This window comes from Oryx dammah, unplaced genomic scaffold (genome assembly GCF_014754425.2).
Source record: "Oryx dammah isolate SB20612 unplaced genomic scaffold, SCBI_Odam_1.1 HiC_scaffold_5, whole genome shotgun sequence".
NCBI lineage: Eukaryota > Metazoa > Chordata > Mammalia > Artiodactyla > Bovidae > Oryx > Oryx dammah.
This window is the reverse complement of record NW_024070189.1, coordinates 94,640,254-94,658,585: the sequence shown is the minus strand read 5'-3', so window position 1 is coordinate 94,658,585 and position 18,332 is coordinate 94,640,254. Positions and strand designations below refer to the sequence as shown.

The following is an 18,332-nucleotide window of genomic DNA, read 5'->3' as shown; positions in this document are numbered from 1 at the left end:
ACTGCAGGACACAGTGTCATTAACTATAATCACCACTGTGCACTAATTAGAGCCTCAGAATTTACTCATCTAATAACTTAAAGTTTGAATCCTTTGACCAACATTTCCTCATTATCCTCCAGCCCTCAGTAACCACCGTCCTACTCTCTACTTCTGCAAGTTTGAGTTTTTTAGATTTCACATGTAAATGAAATCATACAATGTTTGTCTTTCTGTGTTCGGCTCATTTCACTTAGTATGCTGTCCTACAGGCTCATCCATGTTGTTGCAAATGGCAGGATTTCCTTTGTGGCTGAATCGTATTCCCTGTGTATATATGTGTATGTGTGTGTGATGTTTTCTTTTCTTTTTTCATTTCCTTCTTTCTTTCTTTTTGGCTACATTGTGTGGCCTGTGAGATCTTACTTCCCTGTCCAGGGATTGAACCCGTGCCCCTTGCAGTGGAGACATGGACTCCCAACCACTGGATCACCAAGGAAAGCCATTTATCACGTTTTCTTTATTCATTCATCCATTGATGAATGCTTAGGTTGTTTCCACATCTCGGCTACTCTGAGTAATGCAGCAGCGAGCATGTTGGAGCAGATATTTCTTCAAGATACTGATTTCATTTCCTCTGGATATACCCAGAAGTGAGATTGCTGGATCATATGATAGTTCTATTTTTAATCCTTTGAGGAACCTCCATACTGTTTTCCATAAAGGAAACTTCCTAAATGGTATTATAGATTTGCATTTAGGGCCTGTCTCCCCTACTAGCATGTAAGATCTCTGAGTATATGTGTGCTCAGTGGTGTCCGACTTTTTACGACCTCAAGCACTGCAGCCCACCTAGCTCCTCTCTCCATGGAATTTTCCAGGCAAGAACACTGGAGTGGGTTGCCATTTCCTACTCCAGGGGATCTTCGAAGCCCAGGGATCGAACCTCTGTCTCCTGCATTGGCGGGTGGATTCTTTACCATTGCGCCACCTGGCAAGTCCTAACATCACTGAGGGTAGGAATAAAACAGAGGCTTCAATATGTATTTGAGACTTCGGAATTCTTTTTGAATTAGCTTATTGAAGTAAAATTTATAGGCCACAAAATGTTCACCTATTTTAAGCATAGGAATTACTGTTTCCTTAGTAAATTTGCCCAGTTGTGCAATTATCATCACAATTCAGTTTTAGAATATTTCCATCACTCCAAGAAGAATCTTCATGCCCGCTTCTAGTTAACCCCCATTCCTGCCTTCAACCCCAAGAAACCACCAATCTACTTTTTGTCTCCACAGATTCGCCTCTTATGGACATTTCATACAATGGGCCATGTGCTGTGCTGTGCTTAGTTGCTCAGTCCTGTCCGACTCTGACACCATGGACTGTAGCCCACCAGGCTTCTCTGTCCATGGGAGTTTTCAAGCAAGAATACTGGAGTGAGTGCTATCTTCTCCTCAAGGGGATCTTCCTGACCCAGGAATTGAACCTGAGTCTCTTGCATCTCCTGCATTACAGGAGAGTTCTTTACCACTGAGCTACCAGGGAAGCCCATAATGGACCATATAATTTATGATATTTTGTGTCTGACTTCTTTCACTAAGCATAATTATTTTGGGTGCCATTGTATTGTTGTGTCAGTATTTTGTTCCATGGGTGAAGCACATCGTGTTGATCCATTCATCAGCTGATGGACATTTGAGTTGTTTCCACTTTGGAACTATTTTGAAAAATGCTGCTGTATGTATTCACAGACAAGTCTCTGTGGACACACCTGTTCATTTCTCTTGGGTAGATACCTGGAGTGAAATTTCTAAGCTGCATGGTAAGTTTGAAAGTGAAAGTCACTCAGTCGTGTCCAACTCTTTGTGACCCCATGGACTATACAGTCCATGGAATTCTCCAGGCCAGAATATTGGAGTGGGTAACCTTTCCCTTCTATGGGGGATCTTCCCAACCCAGGGATCGAACCCAGGTCTCAAGCATTGCAGGCAGGTTCTTTACCAGCTGAGCCACAAGGGAAGCCCATAGTAAGTTTAGGTTTGCCTCTCTAAGAAACTGCCAAACTGTTTTCCAAAATGCCAGGGCCATCTTGGATTCGAGGTGAGGATTATGAACTACAATTTTACAGACAATGAAACCAGCTAAGACTTGTCAGGTGATTTGCTGAAAGTCTACACAGGTTGTCAGGTGTTGGAGTTGAGAATCAGATCTGGTTTTTCTTTTTTCTTTTTTTCACTTTAGATAGAGTATGCACTTTTAAAACTAACACCCAAAATGCCACGGACAATGAGTCACACCTACCCAACCAACTTCATTTCCCTTTCATACAAATTTCACTGTTCTCGGACAAGACGCTTAGGGAAAAGTCGTATGTCTGAAAGTGGTACGTCTGATTCAAATGTCTGAATCTGGGGGAGTACATTTGCTTTGTAGACAAATGAAAAAGATAGCCAGAATGTGAGAATAAGAAGATGGCTAATGAAGTGACAGGTCTAAGCAACAGTCCACAGATTATCAAACCAGTAGGAGACAGTCAAAGGAAAATTTACAAAGGCAGGATCAGGCTGATGGCATGTGAACCCTCGATAGTCCTCAGTAACGGAGAGAGCCAGACTTTATATCCCCCTGGTGAGAGTTTCCAGCACCACTTAGAAAGAATTGAATATCTTTCCATTTTTGAATTTGACTGGGGACAAAGACAAATGTTAAATGACATAATAAGGAGATGCCATCAGCCAGTACCAAACTAGGGGAAGCTGTAGAGCAAACAGCCTGGTTCTAAGACCACATGTGCGGTCTTAGATCTCTCATCAGGGATCAAACTCATGCCACTTACAGTGAAAGTATGGAATCCCAAGTCCCAACAACTGGACCACCAGGGAAATCCCAACCTAACTTCTTATGCAAATGAATTACCAAAAAGAAAAAAAAGAAAGAAAGAGGGAAAGGAAATCTTGTAAAACAAGGTTAAATAGGTTTCAGTTCAGATCAGTTCAGTCGCTCAGTCGTGTCCGACTCTTTGCGACCCCATGAATCGCAGCACGCCAGGCCTCCCTGTCCATCACCATCTCCCAGAGTTCACTCAGACTCACGTCCATGAGTTGGTGATGCCATCCAGCCATTAAATAGGTTTAACCTGGTTTAAACTTATTGTTTAACCAGGTTAGACAAACTTGCTAAGCAATATTTCAGAGATTCATTAACAAAATGCCGTGTAAAGATCTCCTTTAGATTGACTCAAACACATCAAAGAAAGAAAGAAGAAAAAAAAAAAAAAAAACTAACATCTGAAACTGATGCAACATTGTAACTCAATTACACTTCAATTGGAAAAAAACACCAGATGGGGGAATTTTAACAGACTGATACTTCCGATAAACATGTAAGTATGATCACAATATTGTGGTTAAGTTTTTTTTTTTAAGTGTTGCTCTTTAAAAAAAAAAAAAGATAAAAAGGAGGATACTTACAAGTGAAATGGTGTGATATCATCTGGTTTTTCTTAAGAATACCCAGTGAGTATTAATTGATTCAGACAAGAATGGATGCTAAATGAGTAAGTTTGATGAGTAACAGAATTGTTTGCAGTCTCAAAGGACCTCCCCACAAGATACTTAACTTCAAAGGAGGAAATAGTTACTTTAAAGTGGAGAAACTTTGCCCCTATCTCCAGGTGATTAGTTAACATTGTTAGTGATGGAACTAATTGAGAAAGACCTATCAATTCTTTGATATTTCTGCCAAAAAAAAATCCATAACCTGAATCTAATCATGAGAAAACATCAAACTTCTGCTGAAGGACATGCTTCCAAATGACTGACATATATTTTTCCAAAATGTCAGGGTTACAAAAGACAAAGCTTCCAAAACTGTTCTGATTCAAGGTAACTAAAAAGGCAAGCGAATACAACAAGCTGGGTTTTTCTTCTGCTATCAGTCAGCAATGGGACAATTGGCAAAATATGATCAAGGTTTGTAGATTTCCTGATTTTGACCATTCTACTGGGTTTTGTAAGAGAATGCCTTGTCCTTAGGAAAAGTGAAATATTTAGGTAGATGTATGTATGAATAGATAGATACATAGACAGGAGCCTGGTCTGAAGTGTAAGTGATCCTTCTTAACCAGGATGTTTTCTCTGAAATTCTTGTACATGAGTGAGAAATCAGTTTCTCTTAGTTACTAATGGATTTCCCTGGTGGTTCAGTGGTAAAGAATCTGCCTGCCAATGCAGGAGACGTGGGTTCAATCCCTGGGCTGGGAAAATCCCCCGCAGAAAGAAATAGCAACCCACTCCAGTATCCTTGACTGGAAAATCCCATGTACAGAGAAGATAGGCAGGCTAACGTCTGTGAGATCCCAAAAGAGTGCAGCATGACCTAGTGACTGAATAAGACCGATGTATATTACTCTGCCAGCTGATAAGCTGGTGAGGGAGACTAGACAGAGGAAGAAGGTGGTCGGAGCAGGCTTCTCTGAGGAGGTGGCATTTGAGCAGAGGCTGGAAGGAGGAGGTGAAGGAAGCATGTGAGTGTTTGGGGGAAATTTATTGACTCTGGCCTGGTCTGTGCCTCTTCCTCCTCCCAACCCCAACAACCTCCTTCCAACTTCCAAACAGAGGTTGTCTCTGAACTGCTGGAGGAAGGGGAATTCCGATGGGGGCAGGTGTGTGTGTGCACGTGTGCACGTACGTGGATCTCACTCTCTGGCCACCATCCGCTCCACTCCTCTCTTCCACTGGCTTCCCTAGCTTTGTGTACATGTTGCTGGGCAGAGCTTTGTTTTGAGGGCCTGGGTTCCCCATCAAAACTCCAGATCTATTTTCAAAGGAGCCGCTGGGCCCTGTGCCTGTGGACAAAGAAGGGAGTGTCATCCCGGAGTACGGAGCCACTTTTCAGCTGCATCCCAGCTAGGCATCTCCTGGATCGAGGGGGTGGGGCAGGTGCTGGTGGGGCCTGGCTGCCCACACTCCCCACTCCTTCCATGGCAAAGAGGGGATTGAGGATCCTTTCTCTGGCCCACTGGTGGAACTGGTAGGCTTTGGAGTGAGTCCGTCTGAGTTCAAATCCAGACAGGAACATTTATGATTACTAAAAAAAAAAAAAAAAAAAATCCAGCCAGGCACTGTCCCAACCAGCTGTGTGACCCTAAGCCGCTCATTTAAATTCTCTGAATCCTCATCTCCATAAAAGGAGTTTATCAGTAACTCCTGCCTCCTGAGGATTCTGTCTTCCTGCCTGGAAAGTGCTTGCTGGGGCCTTCCCTGGTGGTCCAATGGCTAAGACTCCATGTTCCCAATGCAGGGGGCCCAGGATTCTATCCCTGGTCAGGGAACTGGATCCCACATGCTACAACTAAGAGTTCACATGCTGCAGCTAAAAATCTTGCATGCCACAACAAAGATAGACCTTGCGTGCCACAACTAATACCTGGTATAGCCAAATAAATAATTAAGGGGGGGAAAAAGAAAGTGCATGATGAGGTTGGCCATTCACTTAGGGAACACTGGGCTTTAGAGGGGTAACTGAGTCTGTCTCCCAAGACCATCTCTCCAGCTCCCTGGGAGGAATGGGCACTTGGGATGAAGAAGGGGGGCCCCCACCACCTGCCAGACTTTCTCTTTGAAGGATGGCACAGAGGTCCTGGGACTAATTAATCACTGGGAGGGGCCAGACAACTGCCCGGGGGTGGGGAGGACGTCAGTATTTACCAGGTTTTCTCAGAAGCCACTGAGATCCTGGCTCTGACAGGGCGAGGGGTAGGGGAACGAATGAACTGGAAGGCTGGAAAAGGATGAGTGGTCTGGATAGCAGCCACCCTCCCTGCTCCCACCCACCCCCAGGGTGCTAATGGGGCAACCGCCACCTTAAGCCTCAAAAGACAACCACCACCAGAAAGAGACACTGAACCGTTTATTGGCCTGGGCCTGAGTCTCTGGCAGGAGGGGCATCCGGGGAGCTGTGTAAGGGGAGACAAGCCCCCCACTGGCTCCTTGCCCCCCCAAAGACCCCTCCCCCAGCCTTTGCAGTCACAAGAAATCACTTTCCGGCATGAGGGCTCCTTACCCCCACCCCCAGGTGAGCTGCACCCCAGCTCTCCAGTAGGGAGATAAGCCAGCAATGACACAGGGGTCGGTGCAGGGACCAGACCCCTCTTTGGCAGCGTCAATACAGACGAGAGGAGACAAAATAGCATGCATCCTGGGAGACGAGGCGAGGGGAGGGGACCACAGATATTACACACACACACACACACACAGAGACACTGACAGACGCGCATAAATACATGTTTGTACCGCAATATCCCTTCCCTCCATCCACAGAATTTAGCAAAGTCCTTCTGGAGTGGGTTAAAAGAGAGTATCCCACCATTGTCCTTGGTACCCCCACCCCCTGTGCTCCATCTGATATAGCTGGAAAGCAGGCACAGGAGGCTCAAGGCTGTCCTGCCTTAGACTGGGTACCTTAGCTGGGTCTGGGAGTGGAGCTTGAGGGAGGGTGGTTATTTTATGGGGGGCCGGAGGTCTGGTGTCAACAGCTCCCCTAGAACTTTCTCCTATTCCACCCTGCCCCACTGGGAGAGCCCTCCTCAGGCCCCCAGACCAGTTTTCCCAGCCCTGGGTGACTCCTCTGAGCCCCCAGTAGTGCAATCTGGCCGATGAGGTCTGAGAATGGGGGTTAGTCTCCCCCACCCCCCACGTGGTTTCCTGGCATCTCACTTGTAGAATGAGAAGAAAAGACAGGGAAGAAGTTGCCAGAGTGGCAGCTGGTGACATTTGGGGAAGCTGTGGATTTGAGGCCAGGAACTGTTAGCCGCCCAGGGCCACCCAGAAAGGTCAAAGAGGAGGTCTCCAGCCCCTCGGGACACAGTGGTTCCAGGGAAGTAGGCTCGGAGGTGGCCAGAAGAAGGTGGCAAGGGGGGATGGTAAATTCAGAGAGGGGAGTCAGAAACAGGGTGGAGGGTCAGGCGCTGTGAAATGCTGACATCCTTCAGACGGGGTTGGAAATGGCCTCTATGCTGTGCTCCATTTGAGCACCTGCCTGCTGTCACTCGGGCCCTTTCTAGGTTCTCCACCCACCCCCGTCCCTGGTCCTCCCCACAATCCAGTTCCAAAGAAGTCACCATGCTGAGCCCCAGGACCCTGCTGCTGCTGTGCCATCGGACTGATCAAAGCCTCAGTCGACCATCCCAAGCATGAAAAATCTTCAGCATCACCCGGGTCTGTGGATTGGGGGCATCTTACTTGGCAACCCCCGCCCCCCTCGGCCCCATTTCTGCCCCGGGTCCCCGGAGCTTCTCCACGGAACTCTCTGCCAGGATGGCCTGGCTGTCAGCCCACTTGCCCCTCACACCATTGTGTTGCCCTCCAGAAATGTGGGTGAGGTGGGCATCTGTATGCCCTTCTCCAGGGAACTGGAACTGCGAAGGGGTAGTAGGTGGTGGCCCGGGGTTCTGTCCCGCCGCCCTTGCACCCCTGCCGCCTGCCGCCAGCACTGCAGCGGCCGTAACACCTCCCGCCGCAGGTCCCGGCTGCGCCACGTGTAGATGACCGGGTTGAGCAGTGAGTTGAGGGTGGCGAAGGCAAAAAAGTAGTGGGCCTGGTAGAGCATAGGGCAGGCCCGGACTGGACAGGCATAGTCCAAGAGGAGGATGCTAAAGGCAGGCAACCAGCAGAAGATAAAGACACCCAGCACGATGGTGACCGTCTTGAGCAGGGCCACATCGGTCTGGCTGGAACGGACCACACAGTAGATGCGGATGTACAGAGCTACAATGGCCGACAGGATGACTGAGAAGATGGTCACCACGCAGAGCACGTAGGGCTTGGCATAGAGTGGCAGAACAGTGGAGCAGGCCTCCAGGTGGCCCAGGCAGTTCCAGCCGAGGATGGGCAGGCCACCAAGGACCAGCGAGATGAGCCACGAGGCCGCAATGAGCAGCAGCATGCGGCAGCTCTTGTCGCTGCCGTAGAGCTTGACCTTGGCAATGGCCACGTGCCGCTCAATGGCGATGGCCAGGAGGCTGAAGACGGAGGCGGAGAGCGTGATAAAGGCAGAGCCCTCACGGGCGAACCACTGCACAGGCGTCAGCCCCAGTGTGACCGAACCTGAGAGCAAGGTATTGGCTATGAAGGCCACGCCCGCCAGCAGGTCTGATGCCGCTAGGTTGCCCAGGAACAGATACATGGCCGAGTGGAATTTGCTGTTGCGGGCAACTGCGATGAGTACCAGCAGGTTCTCTACTACGATGGCACAACACAGGAGGATGATGAGGGCCGAGGCCACCTGACGAGAGGGCGCATCCTTCGTGTCGGGACTCTCCTTGGTGTAATTATAGTGTTCCCTGACCTTGCTGGAGCTTAGGTACTCTGAGTACACGCTGCCCATGGTGGGGCTCAGTAGCCAGCTGGGGCCATGGGGCTGTTGATGCTGCAGAGAGAAAACACAGACAGACAGGTCAGTGCTGTGGCTGCAGCCTGGGCTGACTCTGGACTAGGCTGTGGTTCACGTTCCAGCTCTGTCACATGAAGTCAGAATTATCATCTCTGCTTTACAAATGTGGGGCTTCCCAGGTGGCACTAGTGGTAAAGAATCTGCCTGACAATGCAGGAGAGGCAAGAGAGGCAGGTTCGATCCCAGGGTCGGGAAGATCCCCTGGAGGAGAGCATAGCAACCCATTCCAGTATTCTTGTCTAGAGAATTCCACGGACAGAGGAGCCTGGCGGGCTTCAGTCCACAGGGTCACAAAGAGTCAGACGCGACTGAGTGACTGAGCAAATGAGCACTGCTTTACAAATGGAAAACCCAGAGAGGTCAATTCACTTTCCCAAAGCCTCAAAACTAGTCAGTGGCAGAGCCTCAGAGACCCACTCCAAAGCATCTAAAACCTCTAGGCTACAGCGTCTTGCAAAGGAACAGAAGCTCCCCTAAAGGGCATAAGAGACGTGAAGTGGACTTCTGGAAGCCTTACCCACCCACCCAGAGAGGGAGTCTTAGCCAGAACCTGGAGGCTTGTCTCCTTTCTTGAATACACTGGAGCCTCGGGCCCCATGCCGCCTGCCAACCTGGGTCAGCGAGATGCTGGTCGCTGATAGCACCATCCCCTGCTCATTACCACCCACTGCTCTGGATTTCAGGCTGGGTCTAAGCCTAGAGGCCCTGGGTGTTCCCGAGATAAGGTTCTGGGGAGACACCAGGGCGGCCCCGAGGTTTGAGCATCACAGAGGTCACATCATCTTCAAGGACATAGACCTTGCAGGCAATCCAGGGTTCAGCCCCACTCCCACATCTGACATGGTGTGGTTTGCTGGGCCAAGTCACTCAATGCTTGGTCTCTAGGTGGCCTCATCTGTGCAATGGGGAGAAGAAAGCCCATTTCAGAGGGGTGATGGGAAAATCCTGTTGAATGATACATGCAGCACATTTAGCACATAGGAGGCACGCAATAAATATTAGCTAATATTACTAGCTCCCCTCTTCCTGCCATACCATAGGGAGGGACTAGGTGCCTTCCTCCCAGTCTTTTGGGAGGGGATGTTGAGTGAGCCAGCTGGGCAAGAGTCCACAACAGCCTGTTCTCATCAGCACCATCTAGCCCTGCCCTGGGACACAGGGTCTTAGCTGGGTGGGCAGGGCCCTGTGGCACCCACCCCCCTCCCCAGCCAGGATGAAATCCAGATGTGAGGGCTTTGGAACACACAGGGTGGAGTCCTTGCTCTCCAGTCACATCCGGTGTGGGGAAGGCTGGGAGGGGATGATGGGATGGGGGAGCCACAGGAGACCCGTCTGGGAGGTCCTGGCTGGGAGGATGGGGCAGCTGGGCCGAAGTCATGTGAGTGGTGAGGGGGCGTGCAGCCCCGCGGGGAAGAGGAGGGGACGGTATTCCCTTCCATGAAAGCCTGAGTCACCCCTCTCCCAAGGAAAACTGAGCTGTGGGGGGAGGGGGCTGGAAGCAGCGCGTAGGCAGAGAGGGTTAGAGGCCAATACCATGGCCTTCCCCCAGCTTGGGAATTGGGGCGGGGGCCAGGAGGTGGTCTCAGAGGAACTGGTGCAGGGTCTGCCTTTCACGGGGGCCAGGAGGAAGCTCCAGACCAATAGTTAGTTAATGGAGGAGGGGGGGTGCGGGAACAGCCCTCCCCAAGTCCCTGGAAACATGCCTTGCAAGGACCACGTGCATGCCAGGAGCACCAGTTCCAGAAAAGGCTGGTTAGGCCGGTTCTCAGTGAGCCTGGGAATGATGAGGGGCTTCCGGGGTCGCCCAGCCATCTCAGTCTCGGACACCCCCTCGGAGGGGCGCCCTGGCCCCCGGCCTGATAGAGGCAGCTGCTCCCCCTGGGCAAAAGGACATCCGTCCTAGTTTGGGAACAGAGAAAGGCTTGTGCGCATCCCCAGGGACTGTCGCTCCGCCCAGATCGCCACACAGAGGCCCCTTGTTCCCTGCCGGACGGGGCCCAGGCGCCCCGATGCCCTCTGCCCATTGCAGCGGGCTTGGCCCAGGTCTTGGGCCTTACCAGACCGACGGACAGGCCAGAAACAGCCCCGCGCTCTGATTGGTTCATTTTCAATCCCAGAATATTGAGCAACTCAGGCCTATTGGCCTGAGCTTTGCATCCTCGACATTTGATTGGGGGCCCAGGTGGGGGCGCTCTATGGCTTGCACTACTGAGCGGGTCCTTTCCAGGCGGTTGCAGCTCATTTCATTTCGAGGACATTAAGACTGTGTGGATGTCCCCGGGGAGAGTCTGAACCACAGCCTGACCGCTGGGTCACCCCGACCAGTCACCCTCGGGCTGCCCTGGCCTACTGGCCCCCTCCTGGGGATCATAATTGAGAACTGAGGGCCCGTGGCAGATCTGGGAAGCACCCTTGCTGGTGGGCTAGAAGCCCAGGGTGTGCCCCCTGCACCGCCCCTCAAACCCCTCTCCTGTCTGGCGGCCCAGAGAAAGATTTATGGCCGATTCCTAGATAAATAAGAAGTGGTTTCAGTCCTCATACCCCAGGGACTGACCAAAATGTCGTCTTCTTCCTTGGGAGACTACCCTCACTTCTTATAGCCTCAGAAGGAGGGGTGGCTAGTTAGAGAAGACTAATGCCTCTTTCTTCTCCACTAGGACGATTCCCAGAAAGAGGAACCAGGGTCTGGAGGCTGGAGCTGGCACAGCCACCCTGAGGCAAATACAGGCCTGGCCTGCTTCCCCTCCCGGCATCAGACTCCCAGGCGTGGCTAACGCAGGGCCAGACTCCTCTTCACCTTCACCAAGGCAGTCACCTCCCAGATGCTCAGTAAGAGGTCACTAGGCTCAGCACTGGGGAATGGCCAGGCCTGAAGCAAGAGGGACAAGCGATGGGGTTTGGAGGGAAGGAAAGCGAAACAGACCAAGACTGTTCAGGGGGAGATTAAGAGAGAGGAAGGCAGGAGGAAGTCTCAGTGGCTTCCAGGAGCCCCTCCTGCAGATTCTATGGAGGCATGCCCTGTGGTTACTGTTCCTCTGGGCATTCACAGGTCCCATGCCCCTTGCCCTAGGATATCCCCCTGGGCTCAGTTTCCCTCTATTTCCCAGGTGGTAAAGAATCTGCCTGCATTTCAATCCCTGGGTCAGGAAGATCCCCTGGAGGGAGAAAAGGCAATCCACTCCAGTATTCTTTCCTGGGAAATCCCAAGGACAGAGGAAATCCCTGGCAGGCTACAGTCCGTGGGATCACAAAGAGTCAGACTCGACCAAGTTCACGTGCATGCATCCATACCCCCCTATACTGCCATTCTCCATGCAGCAGCCAGGGGGAGCTTTTAAATTTATAGCTTCAATATGTCACTCCTCACCTCCAAACCCTTCCATGGTTCCCCAGTATCCAAAGTGGCCCCCGCCTACCTCCCCTCCTCCCACTCTCCCCCAGAGCCATTCCACTGAATCACACTGGCCTCTCACGTTTCAGCCCCATGCCTACCTCAGAGCTTTTGCCTCTGCTATTTCTTCACCCGGCAGGGCCTTCCTATCTTTCAGGTTTCTGTTTTAGTGGCCTCTAATCACTAGGCTATCCTAGTCACTTTCCCTAGGCCCTTCCTATCACAGCGTCTTTCATTGTATTCATAGCACTTGCCAGTTTCAGAAATTATCATTGTATTTCTTGTTTTTTTTTTGTCAGCTTCCATGGTTGAATGTGTGTCAGAGGCCAGCAACTAAATCCTTCAGTCCCTGGAAGAATGCCTGGCATACTTAGAAAGCACTCAGAAATTGTGTGGGATGGATGGATGAATGGATAGATGGACGGATAGATGAATGAATGAACAAGTGAACGAGGGCCCCCGAGGGTGGAGGCTCCTAAACTCAGCCCAGGCTCAGACAACAGTAAAGGACGCGGGAGACACCTCTGGTCCGCTGGCAGGCCACCCCCACCAGGCGAAGCCCAGCGTCTCCTTGGAGACACGGCACAACCCGCCCCCGCCCTCGGGCTGCAGTCTCGGCCTCCTTATCTGGCGGTGGAATGCACGGTATCCACACTGGCTGCCTCTGGGGCCGCGCCTCCTTTCTTCCGCGACAGCCACACGCAGGGGACCCCCAAGTCTCCAAGTGGGGGTGGGGGACGCCTGTGCGTCCAGCCCGGTGCCCCGCCTCGATCTTCCTAGAGGACTGGGGAGACGCGGGGAGAGGGTCAGCGACAGCTGCACCGCGAGTGCCGCGCCCGTGTCGCGCCACGCGGGGCACCGTGGGCTCAGCGCGTGGCGCCTGAAGTGTCTGACTAGGGAAGAGTCTGGTGAAGGGATGGAAATCCCCGGTGAGTCAACTCGTGCCAGAAGGAGTGGGCGAGGTTCCCACGCTTGTCTGGGCGCAGAAGCGCCACGCGTGCCGGCGCCCGCGCCCCATCCCTAGGCCCCAGGGGAAAGAAGAGGCGCCGAAGCCACGCAGTCTCAGGTTCACTTTCCTTCCAGAACAAAGCCACGACCCCACGGGGGGCGGGAGGGAGGACTGGAAGAGATGAACTACTCAGGGAAACTGAGGCATAGGATCAGAAGTGCAGGAGGTGGGCATCTGCCCTCCTCGGGGGCCCCGCCCCTTGGCTTAGCTGTACTGCGACGGCCAGCACCTTTAGCCCGCGTCCAGCCGTTGTCAGCAAAGAGGGGCGTCCTCCCCTCCCCCATACACAGTCCCCAAACCCCTGGTCTGGGGTGCACGCCATCCTGCCTCCCAGTCTCCGACCGAAAGCGCCTGGATTCCGCCTTCTCCTCCCGGCCAACTTCCTGCCGCTGGAGAAGGCGGGGAACTCAGTCTGGGGGTTCGCGGCCGAGGCAATGGGGCCTCCTAGGATCTTGGAGAGGGCGCACGATGACCACTCCCTGGGTGCAGCCGGAGGACCGGCAGTGCATGCGCGCCCAGGGAGCCCCCGACCCCTGGCGGGCTTTCCTAGCTCTGATCCGAGACCTCCGGGGACCGGGGCCCGCCCTTTCTGCCTCCCCCTCTCCACGCACGCTCACCTGGCTAGGCCGACCCGGCTCCTTGCCCGGGCCGGAGGGGCTTTGGCGCCTGTGTCCCCCGGGACGGCCGCGGCAGGGGCTGGGACTGCCCGCCGGGCTGCACTGCGTCCCGGGGCTGGGGACTGGGGACTCAGGGGCACGGAGGGAAGAGCCGCCTTGGCCCCCACTCGCCCCGCCCTGTCTCCGCCTCCTTTCCGGCCGGCTGCAGCAGCAATGAATTCCAGATGTGATCAGCTCAGCGGGGCGCGCGCGAGGGCGGGCGTGGGGGAGGCGCGCAGGGTCCCTTTGTCCGCACCCCCACCTCCAGCCCTGCCCCCTCCCAGCCCCCACCCGTGAGAACCGGCCAGCGCATGAAGTCACGCAGCCCGTACTGTCCAGTCGCTCCTGCCCAGGTGGCCTCAACCTGAGATAACTGTCTTGGATTGCAGATATACTCCTGGCCCCTGCCTGGGATCCTGGAATTGCAGGAGGGCAAGGAATTTCCTTACTTATTCAGCAAGGAGCCACGAAGCACCTACTAAGGTCAACAGAACAAACAGGCATTAAGCGCCCACTATGTGTTCATCCAACAAATAAGCAAGTTCCTATTATGCGCTAGGTGGTGGCGGTGGTTTAGGTGCTAGGTGGTATCCGACTCTTGCAACCCCATGGACTATAGCCCCCGGGCTCCTCCTTGGGATTTTGATTTCCCAAACAAGAATACTGGAGTGGGTAGCCATTTCCTTCTCCAGGGGATCTTCCTGACCCAAGACCCACTGACTGGTGGATGCTTTACCACTGAGCCAGGGAACCCCACCATGTGCTAGGTCCTACCACAAAAAATGGATTGGCTTTTGCCTTGATAAGGCCCCAGAATTGAGGCGGAGCACTCAGCAGCCTCCACGGCCTCTGTCCATGGAGTACCCTCCTTGTGGTCGACCAGCAGGCCCAAGCTAATTCTTGCTTTTCAAGTTGGGTCCCAGTCTTTTTGGCTGAGCCATGAGGGATCTTGATTTCCCAACCAGGGATCAAACCCCATGCCCCCTGCAGTGGAAGCACAGAGTTTTAACCACTGGACTGCCAGGGAAGTCCTAGGCAGTTCTTTAGTTTCCCATTTTTTCCTCATTGAGCTTTTCCTGGGCATCTCTGTGTGCCTGGCTACAGAGATGAAGCCCACTCGCATTTACCAGTGTGTGTGTGTGAAATCAGGGACTAGACGATATGTCCCTCACTCCTTTGAAAATGACAACCCATTCCCATATTCTTGCCTGGAAAAGTTCCATGGACAAGGGAGCCTGGCAGGTTATAGTCCGTGGGGTCACAAAGAGTCAAACATGACTGAGTGACCAAGATCCCATGCACAGGCATAGCAGTGAACAGAAAAGGGAAAAAGTCCTTCCCTTCATGGAACTTATGTTCAGAAAGGCGCTATTTGTGGAAATGAATACATCATCTGCTTATATGTTACTTACCACAATACAGTAAGCACCTGCACGTGCCAGACATCATTCTAAAAGGCTGGAGATACATCAGGAAACAAAACAGATAAAACTCCCTGTCCCAAGCTGATGTTCTATACTTGCTCAGGGCTTCCCTACTGGCTCAGTGGTAAAGAATTTTCGTGCAACGCAGCAGCTGCTGGAGACTTGGGTTCAATCCCTGGGTCAGGAAGTTTCCTCTGGAGGAGGAAATGGCAACCCAGGCCAGTATTCTTGCCTGGAGAATCCCATGGACAGAGGAACCTGGCGGGCTACAAAGAGTTGAACACAACTGAAGCGACTTAGCATGCACACATACTTGCTCAGAATATCTAAAGTATTACAGAGAGAAGAAACTGATAAATTTCCTGGGAGAGGAACTGAAAGATAGGGGACAGGGCATGGGAGGGACATAACTTTCACTCTGTGAGTGCTTTTGTATCTTTTGACTTTTGTAACATGTACATACTTGGCCTGTTTCAACAATAAGTTACACTGAGGGAATTCACAGGCGGTCCAGTGGTTAGGACTTGGGGCTTTCACTGCCATGGCCCAGGTTCAGTCTCTGCTCAGGAAACTAAGACTCCAACAAGCCATGCGGTCAAAAAAATTAATTGATCAATTAAACTGAAAGTTAGACTGCTTATACCCAGACATGTGCTTAGTCACTTAGTAGTGTCCGACTCTTTGTGGATTACTGAATACTGGAGTGGGTTGCCATGCCCTCCTCCAGGGGTTCTTCCCAACCCAGGGAGGGAAGCCAGGTCTCCCACATTGCAGGTGGATTCTCTACTGTCTGAACCACCAGGAAGCCCTGATATCCAGACAGTGTAAGAAAAAAGAGGGAGAAGATAGGTACACTCTTCTGTGTGTATTTGGTTGTGCGGTACAGCATGTGGGATCTTAGTTCCTCAACCAGGGATAGAACCCAGGCTCTTGGTAGTGAAAGTGAGGAGTCTTAACCACTGGACCACCAGGAAATTCCTCGTATGTCTAATACACTTCAGGAAAGAGTGTTATAAAGCAAAATGACAAAAAAGGGTATCTGCACTCCCATGTCTGCTGCAGTATTATTCTCAGTAGCCAAGGTATGGAAACAACTTGTGTCTGTCAAGAGATGAATGGATAAAGATGTAAGATTCATTTATACATTCGGTTTCCCCCGGGGTAAAGAATCTACCTGCCAATGCAGGAAATGAGGGTTCAATTCCTGGGTTGGGAAGATTCCCTGGAGTAGAAAATGGCAACCCACTCCAGTATTCTTGCCTGGATAATCCCCATGGACAGAGGAGCCTGGCAGGCTACAGTCCATGGGGTCCCAAATAGTCGAACACGACTGAGTGACTGAGAATACCCACACATATGAATATACATATATATACATACACATATACATAATGAATATTGTTCACCAATGAGAAAAGAAATTCTGTCATTTTCAACAACATGGATGAAATTTGAGGGCTTTATGGTAAGTGAAATGAGCCAGACAAAAACAAATAAATGCCACATGCGTGCTAAGTCACTTCAGTTGTGTTCAACTCTTTGCAACTCTATGGACTGTAGCCTGCCAGGCTCCTCTGTCCATGGGGATTCTCCAGGAAAGAATACTGGAGTGGGTTGCCATGCCCTCCTCCAGGGGATCTTCCCAACCTAGGGTCTCCTGCAGCTACTGTATTGCACGCAAATTCTTTACCACTGAGCCACAGAGGAAGCCCCTAAATACCATATGCTATCACTTATATGTGAAATCTTAAAAAAAAAAAAAAAACTTATAGAAACAGAGAGTAGGAAAGGTGATTGCTAGATTGGGTGGGGGGAGGAAATGGGGAGAGATTAGCAAAAGGGTGCAAACTTTCAGTTATAAGATAAGTCTGAGAATCTAATATACAGCACAGTGACTACAGTTGATAATACTGTATCAAAGAATTGAAATTTGCTGAGAGTAGAACTGAACTGCTGTTACACACACACACAAAAGATAAAAACGTGAGGTGAAGGATGTGTTCATTAACTGGATGAGGGGGAATCCTTTCACAATATATATATATGTCAAATCACCTGGATGTACACTTTAACTTACCATTTTACACGTCACTCATGCCTCATAAAAGACGAAATTTTTTTTTAAATTATGGATGCTTGAATCCCACAAAATGCAACCAATTAAAAAAGAGAGGAAGAGAAGTTTAGTGACGCTTCTGTATGCATACCATACTCCATAAATCAGGTTGAAAAGCAAAAGTTTGAAAAAGGAAATTAAAGTTGATCCATTTATGCCTATTAAAAAGGAAAATCGGAGTCATCTTGATATGAAACTGTTTTCAACGTAAGATGAAAAAAAAGCACAATGTAGATGAGTTTGCATTGCTCCCTTGCCTGCGTTTCTGGGTATATTTATTTATAAGGATTATATAAATACACACACATTTGCCTGTGGAGAAACAGGCCGTCTTGGGGAGAAGGCACAAGACCTCGTCACAGTGGTTACCCCCGGGGAGGGAGACAAGGGGACAGGTGAAAATACATACGCATTTGCCTGTGGACAACCAGGCCATCTCAGATGAGGGGGGAGGCACAAGACCCTGTCACAGTGGTTACCCTCAGGGAGGGACACAGAGGGGGCAGGGGGCCAGGTGGGAGGGGACCAGACTTTTCATGGGGGAGGGAATGCTTGAAATTTTTAGTTCATATTACAAATTCAAAAAATTTACGAAGACATGAAAAATCACATTGAAATAACAAATCACCAGGCTTTTTAGCTGTAAAATTGTTTCTATAACAATAATAATAATAACAAATAGTATCAATAACATAAATCAACAATAACATCATCAATAAACATACCTGTGTTATTTATTCAACATGTCGCTATGAAATGAATTTATATTAAGAATACATATATTTAAGTTATCAATAAGGAAATAAATATTAAGAGTCAATATATTAGTGTTGCATGTCTGTGGCATATATATTTATATAATGCAACAGAGAATGCTCTGAGCTAGCTATAGTGATACCTTGTTGGTTTCTGCCATCCAAAACTGAAAGTCCAAAGGAAGAGACAGAGGAAACCAAACGGTTCTAACACACGAGGTAGCAGGGCTTTGATGAGAAGATTTTAAAAAGCCAGAGAGTGACTTTGCTCCTTTCCCTGACTCAGATTTCAGTGTCCACTCAGCTTCGGGTCTAGATGGTGGGGTCCACTCGGAACCTCAGCAAAACCTCGCAGAATCCTCTGCCCAGATGAAGTGCAGCCATGCAAAGTCTAGAAACCAGGTGTTCAACCCACAGAGGACAAAACACACTCACACACACACACAAAAAAAAACAAAGAGAAACCAGGTCCTCTCCTCGCAAGGGAGCTATCAGAGCGGAAATCTTAGCCCTCTGTGAGGACCTGAGACTGGGGAGGAAGTGCCCCCCTC

At 50.7% G+C, this 18,332-nt stretch overlaps 1 protein-coding gene across 1 annotated transcript; it reads right to left on the bottom strand.

The window, feature by feature from the left end:
- Positions 1-5,870: 5,870 nt before the first annotated feature.
- S1PR2 (sphingosine-1-phosphate receptor 2) lies at positions 5,871-13,595 on the bottom strand. The gene is made up of 2 exons (XM_040240746.1): positions 13,448-13,595; positions 5,871-8,406 (listed from the first exon to the last, which is right to left on the bottom strand). The coding sequence occupies exon 2, from the start codon at positions 8,362-8,364 to the stop codon at positions 7,324-7,326; it is 1,041 nt and encodes a 346-aa protein (XP_040096680.1). The 5' UTR covers positions 8,365-8,406; positions 13,448-13,595; the 3' UTR covers positions 5,871-7,323.
- Between the last annotated feature and the right edge of the window lie 4,737 nt (positions 13,596-18,332).